Source organism: Trachurus japonicus, chromosome 18 (assembly GCF_045865225.1).
Source record: "Trachurus japonicus isolate A0001 chromosome 18, Traja_1.0".
Taxonomy (NCBI): Eukaryota; Metazoa; Chordata; class Actinopteri; order Carangiformes; family Carangidae; genus Trachurus; species Trachurus japonicus.
The window spans coordinates 17,592,955-17,613,868 of record NC_140924.1 but is presented as its reverse complement, the minus strand read 5'-3'; the positions used below and the strand labels follow the sequence as shown (position 1 = coordinate 17,613,868).

The 20,914-nt window shown below is 39.7% G+C and overlaps 1 protein-coding gene across 1 annotated transcript in view; it reads left to right on the top strand.

Annotated features, from left to right (window-relative positions):
- Positions 1-20,796, top strand: part of LOC146969051 (Fc receptor-like protein 5) — a 101,043-nt gene extending 80,247 nt beyond the window's left edge. Inside the window, exons 10-17 of the mRNA XM_085760172.1 lie at positions 18,571-18,684; positions 18,816-18,997; positions 19,347-19,394; positions 19,486-19,548; positions 19,648-19,707; positions 20,234-20,308; positions 20,540-20,608; positions 20,706-20,796. Of these exons, the coding sequence (XP_085616298.1) occupies positions 18,571-18,684; positions 18,816-18,862 (161 nt within the window). The 3' untranslated portion in view covers positions 18,863-18,997; positions 19,347-19,394; positions 19,486-19,548; ... (2 more) ...; positions 20,540-20,608; positions 20,706-20,796. The remainder of the gene's footprint in view (positions 1-18,570; positions 18,685-18,815; positions 18,998-19,346; positions 19,395-19,485; positions 19,549-19,647; positions 19,708-20,233; positions 20,309-20,539; positions 20,609-20,705) is intronic.
- The last annotated feature ends 118 nt before the right edge of the window (positions 20,797-20,914 follow it).

Genomic DNA, 20,914 nt, shown 5'->3' with positions numbered 1-20,914 from the left:
AAATTATATTTCATAAATAATGCTCAAAATATAATAATTAGATTTAATTCTGTTATTTGAAATTTTTCTCACCTTCCTCCAATTTGATGAAGACCCCCTATAGCACCAGGGGCCCTGGCCACCACTTTGAAAACCACTGGACTAGTGCACCTTTACCGGTCCACATCTGGATCCAGGTGAGAGAGGCCACAGATGGAGCTCATCAAAGAGCAAGTTGGAGACTGTCCTCCAGTAAAAATCAAACCCATTGGTCGTTTGTTCACGACCCATAGTTGTGTTTTATAATTGTGAGGCGACATCTAGTGGCTGCAGTATTTACAACAGGAGCAGAGGGAGAAGTGTAGTGTAGTGACGTATTGTGCTGTTGCTGCTTCCTTATTGTCCTCTCCACCTCTTGATGTGGTGTTGTTATACACAGCTCTGCCACCAGGTGTCACAATAGGTGAACATCAACAACCTAACCCTTAATGAGTCATTACTTATGAGGCCGTTTAAGAAATAATTCACATTTACTCATACACACACTACTATAGTCTCTTACACATACTATTATATTCATACACACACACCACTATGTGAGAGTGTATAGTGGTGGTATCTGTGTATGAATATGTGTGTGTATCTGAGTATAATAGTGTTTGTAAGGGAGTATAGTGTGTATGAGTATAATAGTGTGCATGAGAGTATAGTAGTGTGTGTATGAGTATAGTGTGCAAGAGAGTTTGATTGCAAGGGAAGTAAATTCTCAGTTTCTGATTGGTTCTTTGCAAGACTGCTGGAACCAGGAACTAAATTCAGTTCCGGGTTTCTAACGTTGATCAGTTTGATTATTTTCCACCATATAAAAATATAAACATATGGGACACAATGTTCACGGAATTGAGGGATAAAGCAGTTATTAGATGTGACTGAAACATGGTGTTGTGATTCAGCTGTTTGCTCCTCAGGTCGACCAAGTCTCGGCTCTTCCTCCGCCGTCAGGTGGTGATGATCGTAATGGGGACAATTTACTTTATCCCACTGCTGTGAATATAATTATATTTTTATATAGTGGAATACAATCAAACGAGTTCATGTAAAAAAATAAAAATAAAACATTTCTTATGTATTTATGAAAACAGAGATCTCAGATTTCAGAACAGTCCTTTATCCCAAACTAAACAAGAGATTTGCATGTGATAAGCATGTGGTGGTGGTGGTTAGTGTCCGAGTTACAGTGTCAACTTCCTTATGTCTTGTATCCTTGTTCACTGGAGTGGTGTCTGATGGTTTATATTTTAGATCGATAACACTTCTATATTATACCTGACTTCACCCTTAAATTTTGTCATAGTTTTGACCTTTAAAAAGATGTTTATCAGTTTGCATGTAGTGACAGATATGTCTTTTTCATAGTCCAATGTTGTGACTAATGTTCACCTCCGACTGTTTTTAGGCACAGCAGTTTGATCAGGCCCATTCAGACAAACACCATCCAGCAGAATGACGCTGGCTTATGATCAGTGATGGGAATAACGGCGTTAAAATTAACGGCGTTACTAACGGCGTTATTTTTTTCAGTAACGAGTAATCTAACTAATTACTATTTCCACCGTTACCACGCCGTTACCGTTACCGACAATTAAATGAGGCGCGTTACAAACTACTCAGTGAAGCCGTTGTCCTCCGACTTGGCTCACCTCAGCCACAGAAGCTGCTAAACTGTTTTTCTTTTTCCTCCTCTCCTTTGGTGAGGGGAGGGCGGAGGGGGGAGGAGGGACGAGACAACCGCATAAGTGATGATGATTGGTTGGGGCAGAGTAAGGTTTCATGCTAAGCCAATCAGAGGCAGTGTTCAGTTTGTACACAAACCACACGCGCACGCAGTTTAGCCTCACACACACAAACTAGCAGAGGGAAGCTGCTGAGATCGGAGGGAAAGTACAGACACTACTTTAATCTCCTTGAGGTAAAAGACAAGAACATGTGAGGTGTAGCTACGTCCCGGAGCGAAGTGTTTGTCCTGAGCTTCTGCTCACCTGACTCTGTGCAGCTTCTTCATTAAATCCAAACAGTCCGACACAGCGACGCACTGCTCCTTTAGACTCTAAAGTCTCTGTAGCTCATCAGCCCGGAACTCTTCCAGAGCAGCTACAGCGCAGCGTTGTGACCTCAACCACGGTTGATGAGAGCAGAAATGTTGTTGTTGTAGTGAAAATGGGCGAGCTCGTGAAGACGCGAATTTACACAAAGTCAATAAAACACACACTCGCATTCCATAATTGCGATCAGTGAAATACGGTATATGAAAACAATAAAATACAATTTAAAAATGCCCTTGGAAAGAAAAAGTAACGCAATCCCTGGTAACTAGTTGCTATTATAGTGAAGTAGTGGAGTTACTAACTCAGTTACTTTTTAGGAGAAGTAATTAGTAACTATAACTAATTACTTTTTGAAAGTAACGTTCCCAACACTGCTTATGATGACAGATAATATCATTCTGGCTCAGTAGATTTGTGTAAATGACAGATATGCTAAATACTGTATGTTGGCCTTGTGCTAAAAGGAGGAAAGAAAAAAAAAACATCTATTCTAAATGAAGCAGATGACTTCCTCATCTCAGGCTCAGATCTGTGTTTTCAGATTTAGCTTTATTCTTGGAGTTCAGTTCCTCAATCTCAAAAATGAGTTGTTCTGAATAACTGGGGTGTATCAATGCCTCACTGGGTAGATCATGTATCACCTCAGTGTTTATCTAAGTGGCTGTGGGTTCAAGTCTGATGCATGGCCCTTTGCTGCATATCATTCTCTGTCAATATCACAACCCAGACCACACCATCACCCCCCACGCCCCTCTCCCTCTCCCTCTCCCCCTCTTCCTGTCACTCTTTCACAGCAGCAGTGGCTCAGGTGGTAGAGTGGGTCGTCCAATGATCAGAGGGTTGTTGGTTCAAATCCTGCTCTGTCTCCTGGTTGCTGCCGTAGTGTCCTTGGGCAAGACACCTTACCCACCTTGCTCCTGATCGGTCGTGGTTTGCGCCTTGCATGGTAGCTTCTGCCTCAGTGTGTGAATGTGTGTGTGAATGGGTGAATGTGTGTATGTACTGTAAAGCGCTTTGGGTATCGTTTCAGATGGAAAAGCGCTATAATACAGACCATTTAACATTCCAAAAAAAAAGATTCTGATATGAATTAATTGACTTTTAACTAAATTAACCCTCGTGCAAACTCTCATCCTCATCCTCAATGGGCAGAAATAAACAATAATACAAGAGTAACTGAACTGTTTCACTCAGCCACAGGATTATCTGTACCATCTCTTTACCGAAAACAAGTTGTGCAGCAGCTCCAAGAAAAAATGGTGGCAAACAAAGAAGAAGTTCAGCGTGAGATGTCAGAAGAAGTTCAGCGTGAGATGTCAATCAAGTGACATATTTCACACCTAGCCCACCACATTTACCAGAGGGCAGTGGGTAGAGCTCAAGAACACAGTGGGAACGTTTGTGACAAATTTTCTCATGCTCAATATTTGCCTGTTGTTTTTTTCATGATATCTCAGATATGAACCACCAGCTTCCTTATACTACTACCCATTGTTAAAATCATTTAACAATTTCAAACACAGTATTCAAATTGCTACATTATCATTTTGCATTTAACTAGAGCTCTACCACATGATACATCCTTTATTGTACTCGTAAATGAGACTACTTCTTCTTAACTCTGGGAACATGGTGATGAAACTGCATAGCTCTTTCTATCACAGCAACACATCTGAATGTGTGAAGAGGAACTTATTCTTTCTCACACACTAAAAAGCAGTCAGTCTGCTTGTTTCTCCTCAGGCCCTAGTTACTAAGGTTTAAAGTTATTTGAAGAGAATCAATTATATTTCACACTGCATTGATTAAAACTACATTGATTAATTGGTGTTTTCACAAATATGAGACCTGGACATTTTCATTGGCCATATAACAGAATTGTATCTTGCTATAGGTAATATTAGTATTTTGATGTATTCAGTCAGCTGGTTCTCAAAGTTGCATGGCTTGTGTGTAACTGTATGGATCCACACTGCAACTGTCAAAAAATACTTCATATAAGGAGTAACTGCTGTTGCTGTCTTTATTGTGCCCCCCTCCTCCTACACACAGACACAAGCAGCCTAGGAAGCTTTTTAACCACAAGACCACCAGGAAGCGTTGGCCTGTGAGTTTTAGCAGACTGTTCAGGGGTCGTGGTAACTGTGGTTGAATGTCAGTAAAACATTCTTTCACTTCTAAACAGACGCTTTACACTGCACAGAAAAACTATTAAATTATAATAGCTACTAACTGCAGAGCAAGCTAGTTTCTAAATGGGGTTGAATTGAACTGATCTCTACTGTATACGGTACGGTATGCTAAACCACTGAGAAATGCAAAGAAATGTATGTTTTTCATGACTTGTGCAGTCAGTGTCCATTTTCTTGCCACCTTTGGCAGAGAAGATTCACAAATACTAAACTGATGTTATGAGCTGATTTTCATCATAGTGCTGCACTGTGATTTCATGGGCTTTTTAACACAATACTGCTTCTTGAATGAAATAGGTTAATTTGAGCATTACACACACTTACATACACACAGAGATGCACACAGTATTTCTAAATTACAGATTCTCCTTGTAATTGCCTGCTGGAATAATACCTCAAAATCTTTCTGTGGCCACTGGATTTGAATGTGTTGAAATTCACCATCACTGCTGGTTCAATTAACACTTGATAATTGTGCAGTTGGTTACGGTTAGATTCACCTCCACATGACACTGTGTATGCCATGTTTACTATTTCATTGTCACTGAACCACTGATATCATCACCATGTGTTTTGTTGTGTCAGTTAATAAAAAAAACACTTTATATGTGCACCTGCACTATGGAGAGTAGGCTACTATGCACAGATGTACTGTACATACTGCTGATACACAACACACATGCAGGTAATATAGAGGTATTGTGGATGCAAGAGACACAATCCTTTGCACAAGAGACAACGTGATATATATATTTATATTTCAATGGGCAGGAAGTGTAAACATGACAACGTGTGCTGTGGTCAAAGCCATGAAGTTGTCTGAGCTGTGTGTAAAACGGAAGGAAGAACAGAGAGGCTAAACTCAGAAAGAGAAGTTGAGACAAATTCTGATCTCATTTTTGTATGAAATGTAACTTCTTCTTTATCGTCCTTCTCTCTTTCTCTTTTTGCTGCCTTATTATTCATGCAAAGTGGAAACGTTTCCCAGAAGCAGAGAGCAGAGCGACGGTGTCGGTGCTGGATGTGAAGATGGACCACACTTTGCTGTGTGTGCTGTCTTTACTCTGTGAGTACATCAGTCATTTTACAATTCTGTGTCTTTCAGAGGCAGATTCATGATTTTATAAATGTGGTACTTTTGTTAACGTGACCATGGTTGCTGATTATTGTTTTGTTCAAAGTGGTGGACTAAATGGATAACTGTACTGGTTATTGGGACACATTTGTACAACACGTGCACAGTAGCTTAAAGTTTATACATTAGTTTATAACTTTAAATTTATTAGCTGCATTTCATTTGAGATGGATGTTCCCTGCCTCTTCATAGATTTACACAATATTGTTTAATAAATTTGTCTATAAGCAAAAGTTGCCTCTTTTGAATCTCCACTTGGTTCTTAAACGCTATAGTTTATGTTGATGTTTGTCATATTGATCATGTCTGATGAAGTTTCAATCTTGATTTTAGTGCTGAATACACTCTTATACGGAGAGGCTGAAGGTAACCAGTTCTTTTTTCCCCCTGTTTTTCTCACTTATAGTCTTTAATATTCATTTCCTATTTATTACTGACTATCACTCTTAACCATTTGTTTAGTGTGTGATTACATATTAAGTAGGTTCGGTCGCTCGTCAAATCTTATTAATCGGACCGAATAATATTATTGGTCAGACTTTTCTCATGATTATAGGAGAATGAAAAAATGAAGGGTTTTTAACCCGGGTTTCTCTTACATTTTAATGTATCATCAGATTATTAATAGCATTTTAACTTAGACAAAGAAATGTGCAAAAGTTCCAGAAAAGTAAGAATAGCTTTAATATGAATTATTTAAATGCCTAACCCAGGTGTAGGGGTGGGCGATATGATGATAATAATTATATTGTGAAGGATTTGAACGTGTTGATGATCTCTTAGCTGCAGTCCTGCATGCAGCACAGATGATCTCATTTACTGAGGGGAGAAAAAATGCTTCTTAGCCTAATGTCAATGCCTGAAGAAAGGTGGAGAAAGTCCAAATGTCCTGCTTAAAGATTTAAAAAAGAATCATATGTTCAGTTTTTACACATGAAGTAATTCTCTCACTTTGAGGTGTGGCTTGGTGGCTGACTGATACAGTATGTTTGGTCAAGTTAACAAAATCAATAGAATAGAAAAGCTGCAGTACTACGGTGTACATTTTAGGACATCCTCAGGATCAGACTTCAGTGTCAGACCTCAGATGAAAAGGTATATGGTCTGAGGAAAACCTCTGTCATACTCGCACCAAACTTCATCAGGTCTTCATCACTAAGCCTTCAGAGTTAGACTGAACGGCCTCACACGTTACGCTGTCAATTATAAGCTCTCAGGATCAGCCTCAACGGCATCGCGCGTTACGCCGTCATCCATAAGCTCTCAGGATCATCCTGAACGGCATCATGAAAAAATATGTCACAGTGTGTATCAGGACAACAGCTGATTCGCCAGCAACGACGCTGAAGTTCGCTTCCAACACACACACACACACACACACACACACACACACACACACACACACACACACACACACACACACACACACACACACACACACACACGCACACACACACGCACGCACACACACACGCACACACACACGCGCACGCACGCACGCACACACACACACACACACACACACACACACACACACACACACACACACACACACACACACACACACACACACACACACACACACACACACACACACACACGCACGCACGCACACACACACACACACACACACACACAGGAATGAGTTTTGAAGCGGGCCGACATATAGGCTAGTGAGTGTAGATTCATTGATAAAACTGTAAGGCACACACAATGCCATAGCCTACATGGACGTCGGAACTATTTTCTGAGAGGGGGTGCGGGATTTTTGTTGGGAGAGTCGGACGTTGTCTGAACCCCCCCCCCCGCTCCCTCTCTCACTCACACACACAGTGTGCCATCTCTCTTTTACGCACGCAAGCACGCAGCCATTGCGCATCACTGAAACAACTGAAGCTACAGACCACACAGCCAGATGCAGCATATTCAGACAGGACACAACCCCACGCAGCTTTAAGTGTTATAAACAATGCCACGGCGGGCAAAATGCATTACAAGAGGCTTAGCGTTACCTTTAGAAGAGTTGTATGCGGTGAGTGTGGCCATTAAAGAACAGCGTCTTTCCACTGGGTTGGACATTTCCGGGTCCAGTCTCTCTCAAAGGCCAGCTGAAGCACCTGGACTTTTCTTTTATGAAGCAGTGCACATCTGTGGTCCGAAAACACCCAAAACGGATCTTTTCTGAACCGATGATGTCATATCCCGACCGCTCTACCTGTACCGAGACACACCGCGACGTAGCCTACAGCTTCAGTCTATGGACGTAACTTAACTTAACAACAGCGTCTGACTTACTCGGCCCCTCGGACATTGGGAGGATGGGAGGGGGTGCGGCCGCACCCCCCGCACCCCTAGTTCCGACGTCTATGCCTACAGTACACTATTTTCAACATATGTAATGTTGTGTGTCGTTTTTTAATGATTATTATTATAACTCTCAGTTAATGTTGGCTACAAACTAATTTCCACTAATTTATCCATAAATGGACGAAGTGTTTCACCGGCGACTTTACGCACAGCTTAATAGAAATTTGCAGCAGTGACAGAACATGCAACTTAAAAGAGGCCGCATCAAATGCAAAATAAATCAGAATCCAGCACTCATAACAGTAGGGATGGATGGTCCAGACCTACGGAGCCCGAGATATCGTGGAATTTTCTGACTGACATGGTTGGATGAGAAACTGAGCTGGCGCGAGTGTGAGGAAGAGTGGGTCTGTGTGTGTGTATGCAGAGTGCGAACTACGGGGAGGCCGGGGGGCGGGGGTCTAAAATATTGGCAAAATGCTGTTGGCTATATTGTTCCCTGCTGCTGAACATCGGATTTTTACATGCAAGTCCTTTGTTTTCCTATTATATTGGTCGTCTCTCACTCTCTTTCTCTCTCTGTCGCTCTCTCTCACGTACACACACACACACACACACACACACACACACACACACACACACACACACACACACACACACACACACACACACACACACACACACACACACACACACACACACACACACACACACCTCAGACCCTCAGTTTCTCATTTGTTTGTTTGTTTGCTTGTCATATCTCGGGCCCCCATTCCTATTTTCACGAGTGCTGACAGCTCCTCGCCGGTGAAATACATCGTCCATCGTCCGTTTATGGATAAATGAGTGGAAATTAAAGCAGATATCAGTGGAATGTTTTTGTTAATATAAGTCCTAAATAGTCCTATTTTCCGTCAGCAATCACTTACATGAAGTATTTCAGCCTAAACACGAGTCTCTCCGTCACTCTGCTCTGCTGTAACCCGAGGAGAAAATTTTCCTTGTGGGATACAAGTGTTATCCAATGAGGGGAGAGAACGGCATGAAGGGCTGTGTGTGCAGCCAAGGGATGCGCGTGAATGTGGTGACGTAGCACGAGGACCAATTGATGCCTGACAAGGGCGGGGGCTGCTAACTCATGGTGCGTTCAAGGAAACTCGTACTTTGTGTTTTTCCTTCCTGTGAAGTCATACCAGTTCGATCTGGTACGAGTTCACGGGTCGGAAGTTACGAGTGGCCGTTATAGGGAACTTTCACAGACAACAGGACGGTAAAAACACGAGCTACGGGTTACCTGGAACGCTACCAAGTCGTAGTTGTGACTTGAAGCTGTAACTTACGGTTTCAAAAGCCTGCCTTGAACACAGCATTAGCCGAAACGGCCGTGCCGCTGTTATCTGCTTTAAGCCTACATTAACTGAGAGTTATAATAATAATCATTAAAAAACGACACACAACATTACATATGTTGAAAATAGTGTACTGTAGGCTATGGCATTGTGTGTGCCTTACAGTTTTATCAATGAATCTACACCTTTACAGTCTATGATCTACACTCACTAGCCTATATGTCGGCCCGCTTCAAAACTCATTCCTGTGTGTGTGTGTGTGTGTGTGTGTGTTGGAAGCGAACTTCAGCGTCGTTGCTGGCGAATCAGCTGTTGTCCTGATACACACTGTGACATATTTTTTCATGATGCCGTTCAGGATGATCCTGAGAGCTTATGGATGACAGCGTAACGTGTGAGGCCGTTCAGTCTAACTCTGAAGGCTTAGTGATGAAGACCTGATGAAGTTTGGTGCGAGTATGACAGAGGTTTTCCTCAGACCATATACCTTTTCATCTGAGGTCTGACACTGAAGTCTGATCCTGAGGATGTCCTAAAATGTACACCGTACCTGCAGGGATATTTCTATAGAAATGTACATTAATGTGGTGGAAATATTCAGCCCCAACATCCTGAATGAAAACACGTGTGTTTGTTAACTTAACATTTCACAGTATTTCAGTCCCTTAAAAATGTCTAAATAGATGTGTGGTTTGGACTGTGTTATGCTTTATGTGTTTACTTGATGAACCTGTGAATACAAAGAGACTAAATTGGATGAAATTAGATTAATTTAAGCAGAATATTATGACTGTGACATGTTTGTTTCCAGACTGTGATGAAACACGTGTTAATGTATTTTGATGGAACATTCATTAAAACTCTTCTCCTTTTCCTAACTTGATCAGAGCGTGAACTGAAGGCCACTCTGACAGCAGACAGGACAGAGATACCAGCAGGGGGCAACGTGACACTGACCTGTTCTGTGGACGATCCTGATGGTTGGACATATGAGTTGTACAGAAACACTCACTCCTATAGAAATGGTGAATCAAACCCAGTGTTCAGTGTTTCCCAGGGAGGTGTTTACAGCTGCAGAGGATGGAGACCAGAAATAAAAGATGTCACAGCTGTCAGTGACTCAGTCACCATTTATGAAACTGGTGAGTGAACTGATTTTCTCTGAGTAAAAACAACATGGATTTTTTAAAACATAAAACAAGACATGGAGTGTGGAGGAGGTCAGTTAGAGTTGATGAATGAATGATTTAGACCCATTAATCAGGACATCAATTCATAGTTGGTTAATTAGAGGAGTTGAGGGTCCTTTTTTAACACTGACTGCTCGTGGTTATAAACATTTGCAATTGGATAAAAATGTGACGACTTCATACTGGATTTATGGACTTGATATTCAACATCTAGTTTTAATGTTTATCTAGAAATAAGCTGATCTGAACATTAATGATACTCATTTGAATTTGTGCTGAAAAGTTTTCCCCTGATTTTAAACTTCTATTTGTTTTCTAACTGTGTAATTTTCAGTTTCAGTCAATAGAGTCAGTGTGACTCTGCTGCCCAGCTGGTCTGTGATCTACAGAGGAGAGAAGATCACTGTCAGATGTGAGATCCAGGGAGGTGGAGACACTGAGTGGACGTATGAATGGAGAACAACCAGCTCATACAAACCTCCATCACTCAGAGAATTCACTATCAACAGTGTTACTGAGTCTGACAGTGGAGACTACAGCTGTAGAGGTAGAAAAAACTATTGGTTAACACAGTGGAGTGGAGTCAGGAAACTGACAGTATCAGGTGAGTTAAACTGTCTCTCGTTATGTGGTGACTCCTATGTTTCCTAAATCACTTATCAACCAATGAATCATTTACCATGGTCATGTGATGGTAGTAGCTGTTTTAATAAACTCATTTAATTGTTGTTGTTTTTGGCTCAATCTGAACAGCTGATAGACCCAAGGCCAGACTGGGAGCAGACACAACAATCATACCAGCAGGAGGCAGTGTGACACTGACCTGCTCTGTGGACGGTCCTGATGACTGGAAATACGACTGGTTCAGACGAGTCTCACACTCTTCTAGAGCTGATCAAGTTAAAGACGTTAGATCAGACAGAGCTGTTGTATCAGAGGGAGGTCTGTACTACTGCAGAGGAGGGAGAGGAGAGCCAGAGTTTTACACAGAGAACAGTCAGGAGGTCCTCATTCAGAAAACTGGTGAGTTTGATCATTAACTGTAATACTTAATGTCTGCTGATGATGGTGAACAAAGTTTGTTATGTAATAAGAAAAATAATAATAATTATTATGTTTAATATATATAAGACACATACATCATACACACTTGTTTGTTCAGGTCATTACTTGATATGTTTTCATGTTTACTGTACTGTATGTGTATTTATCTGTTTTTGTTGTTAAAGCTGTTGAATGATGTTTGTGTTGTTTATCAAACTTTTATTCAAAATCCAAACTCTCACAAAAACAACTGATTCAGAAATATAAACTTCTGACATCAACAGCCTCCAGTAGAGTCACTGTGACTCCCAGCTGGTCTGTGATCTACAGAGGAGAGAAGATCACTGTCAGATGTGAGATCCAGGGAGGTGGAGACACTGAGTGGACGTATGAGTGGAGAACAACCAGCTCATACAAACCTCCATCACTCAGAGAATTCACTATCAACAGTGTTACTGAGTCTCACAGAGGAGACTACAGCTGTAGAGGTAGAAGAGACTATTTGTTAACACAGTGGAGTGGAGTCAGGAGACTGACAGTATCAGGTGAGTTAAACTGTCATTTATTCTGAAAATGTGGTTTCATAATGTGTTTTATTGATCTAAATAGGAGCTGTAAATATGAATCAATGGTCTAAGTAGATCAATATAAACCATTTTTTGTGAAGAAACATCATTATTAAAAAAGAGACAATGTACAGTTTTTTGTAACTTTAGAAATATTAATTATCAAAGTGAAAAAGTAGCCTAGAGTTTGAGAAATACTTTTTGCACAACTGCATTTGTCAGTTTTCTTGGAACACAGTTATTTATTTATTTATTTATGTTTGTAATAAAAGCTAAAATAAGAAGTGGATGTTCAGTTTGATTGTTTAGATAAATTCTCTGGTTTTATGGAATACTTCAAGTCTTTACTTTTTCGAATGTAATAAAACAGAATCACATCCTAATTGTTTTCTTATTTTCTTTTTGCTTTCAACTCAACAGGAAATAAACCCACAGCCACTCTGACAGCAGACAGCACAGATTTACCAGCAGGGGGCAGAGTGACTCTGACCTGCTCTGTGGATCGGTCCAACAGCTGGAAATACGACTGGTTCAGACGAATCTCTGACTCTTCTACATCTCAGTATTTAGGAGAAACAGACCAGTCAACCAGAGACATGACACAGGGAGGCATCTACACCTGCAGAGGAAGGAGAGGAGAACCAGAGTTCACCACACACGGAAGCAACAAAGTCACCGTTTGGCAAACTGGTGAGTTTAGTGTTTAGTCTTGTAAATCTGTTCTTCTGTTCATCAGTAGTGTAAGAGAGACATTTTGATACAAACAGCAAACAAGAAATAAAATAACTTGACAATGTTATGATGGAGGAGTGAGGAAAGAAAAGCCAAGTGAGGAAAATATTTAAATAATCACATTGATTCATGCAGTAGAATATAAATAATTAATAATATTTTCAAAGTTTCTAAGAAACATACGTTGTTTACATGAGGCTGAGAATTTGAATATTGATGTTGAGTCTAATTAACAGTGTCAGGTCTGTGACACATCAGGTTCACTGAAAAAACAGCTGGAATTTATTAGCTGCTGTTTCCCAACACCTGCTCCTGGTGGTGCTTTCAAAATAAAAGCAAAAAGTTAAAATATGTAAATATTCATGTCCTTTTTGCAGTTATTCTGATGTTAACTAAAACAAACAAACAAAAAACAACAACACCACGACAACATCACTTATTTATCTTTAACTGAGTCTCTTTTTCAGTATTTCCTGTGATCAGGTGGTGCAGTAACCTCAGTGTCAGACTAAGTCCAGTGTGTTGGTGACTGCTGTCGCCCTACGTGTGCTGAGTATCAGCTGTTTGTGTCTGACAGTCAAAAGAGGAAGTTTGGGACCTCATGCACAAATGTTTTTTTTCCTCATGATTTTGTTGCTTGAAGTTGTTTCAATAATTTCCGTCTCTAACTTCAATTGATGTTGTTCATGTGTTTATTTGCCTATCTACAGACAATTCAAACACCCATGACATCATATGATGTATTTCTGTTTCTCCTAGAATAAATGTGTATTTTTGACATCAACAGTTTCCAGTAGCGTCACTGTGACTCTGCTGCCCAGCTGGTCTGTGATCTACAGAGGAGAGAAGATCACTGTCAGCTGTGAGATCCAGGGAGGTGGAGACACTGAGTGGACGTATGAGTGGATAACAACCAGCTCATACAAACCTCCATCACTCAGAGAATTCACTATCAACAGTGTTACTGAGTCTGACGGAGGAGACTACTGGTGCCGGGGTCAGAAGAACTATTTATTAACACAGTGGGAAAAAATCACATTGACTGTATCATGTAAGTGTGACATTTTTTATCCATATGAAAATGTTGTTTTACGACTTTAAAAATCAGTTTTATCTGAACAAAACAATGAAATAATAAATAAAATAAAAGCACTTTCTACTTAATTGTTGTTCCAGACACTAAACTGTGTTTAGTGTTGTAACAAAAAAACTGAAAATGAGCTTTTGCTGAAATATGTAAAATGAAATTCAACTTTTTCATCACAGTCACAAAAGAGAAGTTTTTTTTTCAGCAGCAAATCCTTTTTAACCTTTGACTTGTCTTATTTTTCTCTGTGAACTGAACAGTAAACAAACCCCGGGCCTCACTGAGAGCCAGTGACAGAGTCCTACCAGCAGGGGGCAGTGTGACACTGACCTGCTCTGTGAACCCATCATCTGATTGGAAATACAACTTGTACAGAGACAATAAACTCTCTGAACCTCTGAACCCACATGATGCTGCTTTCAAGACAAGTGGAGAGATCAGAGTCTCACAGGAAGGAGTCTACAGGTGCAGAGGAGGAAGAGGAGACCCAGTCTACTACACAGAGGACAGTCAGGAAGTCAGGATTGTTAATGCTAGTGGGTATAGAAATAACTAACTAATTTTATATTCATGATAAATCATTAAGGTGGAAACTAACGAACATAATATCTGATGTTAAATGAACCTTTTATAATTTCTCTGTTAAATTCTTGACCATGATCAGTCCCAAACAGAGCTGTTGTGACTCTTCAACCCAACTGGCCTGAGATCTACAGAGGAGAGACGATCACTGTCAGCTGTGAGATCCAGGGAGGAGACACTGAGTGGACGTATGAGTGGAAAACACCAACCTCACTCAAACCTCCAGATCAACATGAATACAGGATCAGTCCTGCTTCATCATCCCACAGTGGAGACTACAGGTGTAGGGGCAGAGTGAAAAGTGATCGACTTAATACAACAGAGTGGAGTGATTCAGTCAGACTGACAGTGTATGATGGTAAATCACATCATGTTTCATTAAAACTTACAAAATCTAAACAAGTCATTAAAAAATGTTTTTGTTCCTTTCTACTGAAACTGTATCATATAGTTTGTCCATATTGTGTCCAACTTCCCAACAGTCAAACCCAGGCCTGTCCTCACTGTGTCTCCATCATGGCTGAGTCCTGGAGCCTCAGTAACTCTCAAGTGTGAGGTTGGACTTAAATCTGCAGGATGGAGGTTCTTCTGGTCTAAGGCTGTTCCTGATCCATCACAGCTCTCCTACCGCTCTGAGCTGCTCCCTGGTAGCAGCAGTGGGACTGAACAGGATTCCTACATGGTCCATGGTCAGACACACACAGCAGGATATGTGTGTCGGGCTGGAAGAGGAGACCCAGTGGTTTACACTGAGACTAGTGAACCAACGTTTGTCTGGTCTGGAGGTCAGTTGGTTGTTTCTTGTGTGTTTTCTGTTAAGAATCAAATGTTCAGTCATTACCTGATTTCATCCAGACCCTAAAAATCAATGTTGATGCTGCCAAACAAATAGATTTTTAAGTTCATGGTCCCTGTGGATGAAACATGCTGACTGTGGACCAGGTTTAGGTTAAGGTCTACTGTAAGATCCATCTCCTAAGCTTGTTAAGTATACCAGTTCTAAAAAGGCACTGCAGTACTAAAACAATAGAAAAGGTACTATACTACTGTGTTTGGGAAAAAAGGGTACTTTTTTATGCAAATGCCTGAATCATACAGGGCCAGGGAAGCGAAAACAGCAGAGCAAGAGAGAGAGATTCCCGCTATGTTCATGAAGTATAGGTGGCATGTGTATACTATATATATACACTATACAATTGTGTGTATATATATATATATATATATATATATATATATATATATATATATATACTGTATACAATATACAATATTACAATATTATTGTACTGAATATAGAATATCTTCTCTCCTTCAGCCTCATGTTCTCACTACAGCTGTTCTGTTGCCAACACACATGGCGATGGCACCAAACTACACAGCACAGTCTCAGAAGGCAGTTGGTTGTTTGCTTGTCACTCGTAACATCCAGGGATGGGTGGGTGGGGGGCACAGGATATAGATACTAATGTCACTTTTTGTGTTCCCCCTTAATTTGGAAAAGTATTGAAAAGTATCAAAATACAGTACATATTGGTACCAGTACTAATACAAAAATGTTGGTATTGGGACATCACTATTGTTTCCTTCTCTCTTTCCTTTTGTCGTTCTTCAGTTAATCTGAAAGTTTTACAACCAGCAAACAGAGAGATGCATGTAGGAGGTTTCCACCTGTCACTGAGTGTAGCTCCACTCTCCTCAGTGGAAACTTTTATTGTGGATATTTGAGCTTCATCTCACTGTCTGTGTTTGTTTTTATTCAGTCAGCAGACAGGACAAGTGTAGGTGGAGACTTTACTTAGTGTTCAGACTGAACCACATAAACCTGGAAAATTATATAAAGCTGAGACAACAAGACTAAAAGAGGAAGAGAGAAGAAAGATCGTGAAATACATGTGTTTACATGTTTGACGTGTTTTCATGGATGTTATTTATCTTCTTTGACTCTCAAAACTGTTTGTACATAATCTTGCTCCTGCTGATGATTCTGATACTCGGCAACATATTAGCAAAGGAATATGTACAATGAACTTGTTTTAATGTTAATATCTTTGTGTTGTTGTTGTTCAGATGTTGATCCATCAGCGTCTCTCACAGTGAGTCCTGACAGAGTGCAGCACTTCACCTCTCAGGAGATCTCACTGAGATGTGAGGGAAACTCTACTGAGTGGAGACTGAGGAGGTTTCCTAAGAGTGACTCTTTGACCTGTTCTGACCAGAGAATAAAGAACGGATCCTCATGTAAAATTTACACATCCCAGCCCAGTGATGCAGTTTACTGGTGTGAGTCTGGATCAGGAGAGTTCAGCAACACAGTCAACATCACTACACATGGTACATTTTATTACATTTTGTCTCTTTTACACTTTTTGTAGAACCTGAATGATTTTCAGTGTCTCATGTGATTGAATTTATTTTGGAGTTGAGTTGACTTTGAGAGTTCCCATTTAATTAGTTAATTAGTATGATTAAATGTCAATGTTCAGTCTGTTTTCTTCATAACTGAGCATCAAAATTTTACAAAATGACACAATTTATTTTCTGTAACAAAGCACTAAAAAATGTCAGTGTTTTCAGTTCCTCCTTCAGATTATCATATACAATTCTGTCCAAAAAGTTAAATAAATAATTAGTTAGCTGAATATGGAGCTTTTGCACCTACACCAACTGGGACTCAGTTTGTTTTGATTATTTTATTTACAGTTTCACTTTGAAGCTGTATTAGAAAGACAAAACAAACTTCTATATTGATGGACACAAATTAAATATTTCACCGTTCTCTAGAGCTAATGAACTCTAACCCGGTCATCTGTGGCTGCAAATAAACATCAAGATCATTTCAGTCTCAAAAGGTGGTTGCAGAAACCGAGGCACTCTTGAGGTTGGAAAAAATAAAAAGCCTTTATTTCAGCATGGCCCTAGGTTTTTAATTTAAAAACTTGACGTTGCATTGCAGCCACAGGCTTTCACCAGGTCTGGTGTAAAATGGCGCCCATATGTGAACCCCTAAAGGAAAAGATGACATGATCGATCTGGGCCACAGTCATACCGGCTAAAACAAAGTACACATTAATGCTTGCCAGTAAATTACAATAAACAACAACATTTTAGCAGAGGGTAAGTGGAGAACCATACAAAATATCACACAATACAAACATAACAAACAATGCAAGTGCTTACATATAAATCATCACAATAGATTATATGAAGTACTCACTCATAAACCGAAGACGGATACATATCCTGGGCTGAGGGACCAAAGAAAGGGGGAGAAGTCAAATTAACCGTTCAGGCCTGGGTACTGTTTATATCCAGAAGGATTTTCTCTGTAGGAGCTTTTTTATCCTGTCTCCTCCCATTATACAACCTGCTATGTGGTCGATGCCTAAGATCTTTAAGTTATTGTAAATACAGTGTTTTAGTGTCTTTATAATGCAGAGCCATGGGATATTAGGATCTCCCTGTCCGAATAGCATGTTTATGTTCAGCCAGTCGTGCTTTCAGTTTACATTTCGAGTGTCGTTTAGTTTCTGCAACCACCTTTTGCCAATAGGATCCCCACACTGAAGAGCACCAGAGGTAGAGACCGAGACACTTTTCACACCCATGCAGCACTTAATGTATGTGTTTTTTGATGGTCATCTTAGTCTCATATTTTGGCTGTAAACAAATAAGATCAAATACCGGGTCTTAAATAATAAATTGTCACTGAATAAGAATAAAAACATTTACATGCTGTTTATCATCTTTGTCTATCTTCTAGTTTTTAAAGGTCTGCACCAGCTGATCTCTGACTGAAGCTTCATGTTCTGACTGTTTTACAGGTCGTGAATATTCTGATCTGATCCTGTTGAGCCCCGTCCATCCTGTGACTGAGGGAGAGTCTGTTATTCTGAGCTGTGAATTCAGGACAAACAAAAATCCTTCCAGTGTGTTTTTCTATCAGAATAACAAACTGATCCAAAACGACACCAGGACAGAGCTGAATATCTCTGCAGTGTCAAAGTCTGATGAAGGTTTCTACAGGTGTGAGTCCTCAGGACAAGAGTCTGCACAGAGCTGGGTGTCAGTCAGAGGTGAGTAGTGTTAAAATGTTTGTCCTTTTTCTATTTTGTGAACTGTGTTGTTGACTGATAAAGAAACACAACATACATTACAGTACCTGCCTGTGCTGTATATTGATTCATTTCTGAATATTTTTTTTCCTTACCACCTGCCTTAAACTTTTAGGAAATGATTCTGTCAGTTATGATTTAAAGTTTTTCATTATTTGTAACATTTCATTTACAATATTTACATTTATAGCTGGGCCCAAACCTGAAAGCTCTTCATTTCCTGTGCTGCTGATTGTTTTGCTGCTTTGTGGAGTCGTACTGATTGTCGTCCTGCTCCTCTTGTGTTGGCACAGACGGTCCAAGGGTGAGACATCTATCCTCTGATATAACAGTTTATTTCTGCTTTAAATATTAATGTAATATAAACTCAAGTCATTGACACATAAAATAGCAGAAGGACAATTAATTTACATTCATTTAATGTCTTTTCCACAGATTTATGCTTCATGAGGTCAGTTCAACACTCTTCTCTCTGGTCTTAAATATAACAGCAGTTCACTCTGTTTCTGTGTTAAATCTACTGTATTTATGATGTTATAGGTCGATCCAGTCAGAGAGCAACACCACAAATAACCAGAGTCAAAGCCAACATAGTGAATACGCCTCTCCTCTAAATGGTTGGTATCCAAACAAGGCTGATTATTGTTGTTTTCATTTTTTTCTTTATCTATTCATTAACATTTCTTACACTCTGTGGAAGTGGAAGTCCATGAGGATGAGGGTATCTTACTGATTCTACTTGAACTGAACCTGAGCTATACAGTACAAGACACAAACAGTCCTAAAATATTACCGTTACACTGGTCTCTTTTGATAATGTTACATACTAGAGGGCACAATGAGTAATTAAAATATCTTATAGTCCAACAACAAACAAATATATATTTTTTTGTCAATAATATGATCTTTATTTTGTATAATAGAGGTAAAACATCAATCTGACCTTGGTTTTCTTTGTTACCACAGATGAATCTCATCTCTATGATACAGTCAGAACTGAAGATGCTGCAAATGGTACAGTTTCTACTTTTGGAGCCAGTCCCTTGAAATGATGCAACTGTTTTATTTGATATGAGACTATAACTTAAACATGTCTTTATCACAGGTGCAGGTGCATCTCAGGACGTGACATATTCTTCTATTGAACTTAAAAATATTGGAAAGAAGCGTGAGTGCTCCAGATATGTGTAATGTAGAAGTTTATTTGACCTGCAGTGTCTAAAACAATGACACATTTTCTTTCTTTTATAAATTCCCCCTTTAACAGCCAAGCATCGTGAACCAGCCGAGACCTCTCTTTACTCTGATTTGAAGATTGGAGCTACAGGTGCAGTCTTGCTCATAATTAGTCTTGTTTCATATTCACTATGATGTGATTGTGATTGTTTGTCTGATGTCATTACCTTCCTGTACATTTCCGTTTTGCAGACATGACATGAAACTGATTAGTTTCTCTTATGTTTTTTATTTTCTAGTCATCATGTTTCACATTATGAAATACTGGAGCTTATATGTGGAAGTTCACCACCCTCCTTCTCTTTTCTGTCTTTCATAAATGAGCTGGTGCAATCATAGATAATTAAGTGTAAAAATAGTCTTTCACTGCCATCACGTTTTCACCCTTCAGTTTGTGTTATGAATGTTTTTCTGCAAGTTTGTTCTTCATGGCACATATTAAAACTGAATGGGATGTGATAAAATTAGAAATACCAAAACACACACGATGTGGTATAATTTGTGTGTGTTTTGACTTTCATGTCTATATCTGATGCCACTCAAACGCGTCCTGAATTTCTTACACGTATTGCTGCATGTGAATGTGTCCATCAGTCCATCAGCTGTGTATCACAGAGATCTGGCTTCTGTTTTAGAAAACACTCCCACGTACGCCCAGGTCAACATCAAAGGAAAAGGCAAGAAAAAGAAAGGTTGGTAAAGTTTGTAATTGCTGATCATATGTCTTTTTTGTAATGCATGTTTATTTTTTGTATTTATGCTGGACAAATACGATTCAATAAACTCTGTAAAAGCATTATTACTCTACTACATGTCCAGTTTCAGCACAAGGATCATTACAGCACCTTTAGTTGACTTAGTGGAGACTTGAACTCTAATTTATCCTTATGAACCGTCTCAATCTAATCATCTCTCGCTCACAGGAAAATCAACTCCTACTGCGACTGATGAAACTCTTTATTCTGGAGTGAAAACCACAGGAGCAGCTTCTGGTAATAATCATGTGTAATTATTTGAATATTGTCCTGATTTATGAACTCAACATTGTATCTTGGATAAACCTGTGTCTTTGTTTTCCTCTTCTCCCAGATCTGTGAAGAGCTGCGTCAACAAAACCAAAGAACTGGTCGACTGAACTTTCTGCAACGACTTACAAGTGTGTCCATATATCACACATGAATTTCCCTTTAGGGATCAATTAAGTAATTCTTATATTATCTTATTTTATCTTACATGCTCACTTTTTATTGCCAGTAGCTTATAAACACATAGATTTAATATTGTTTTAGCACAAAGAG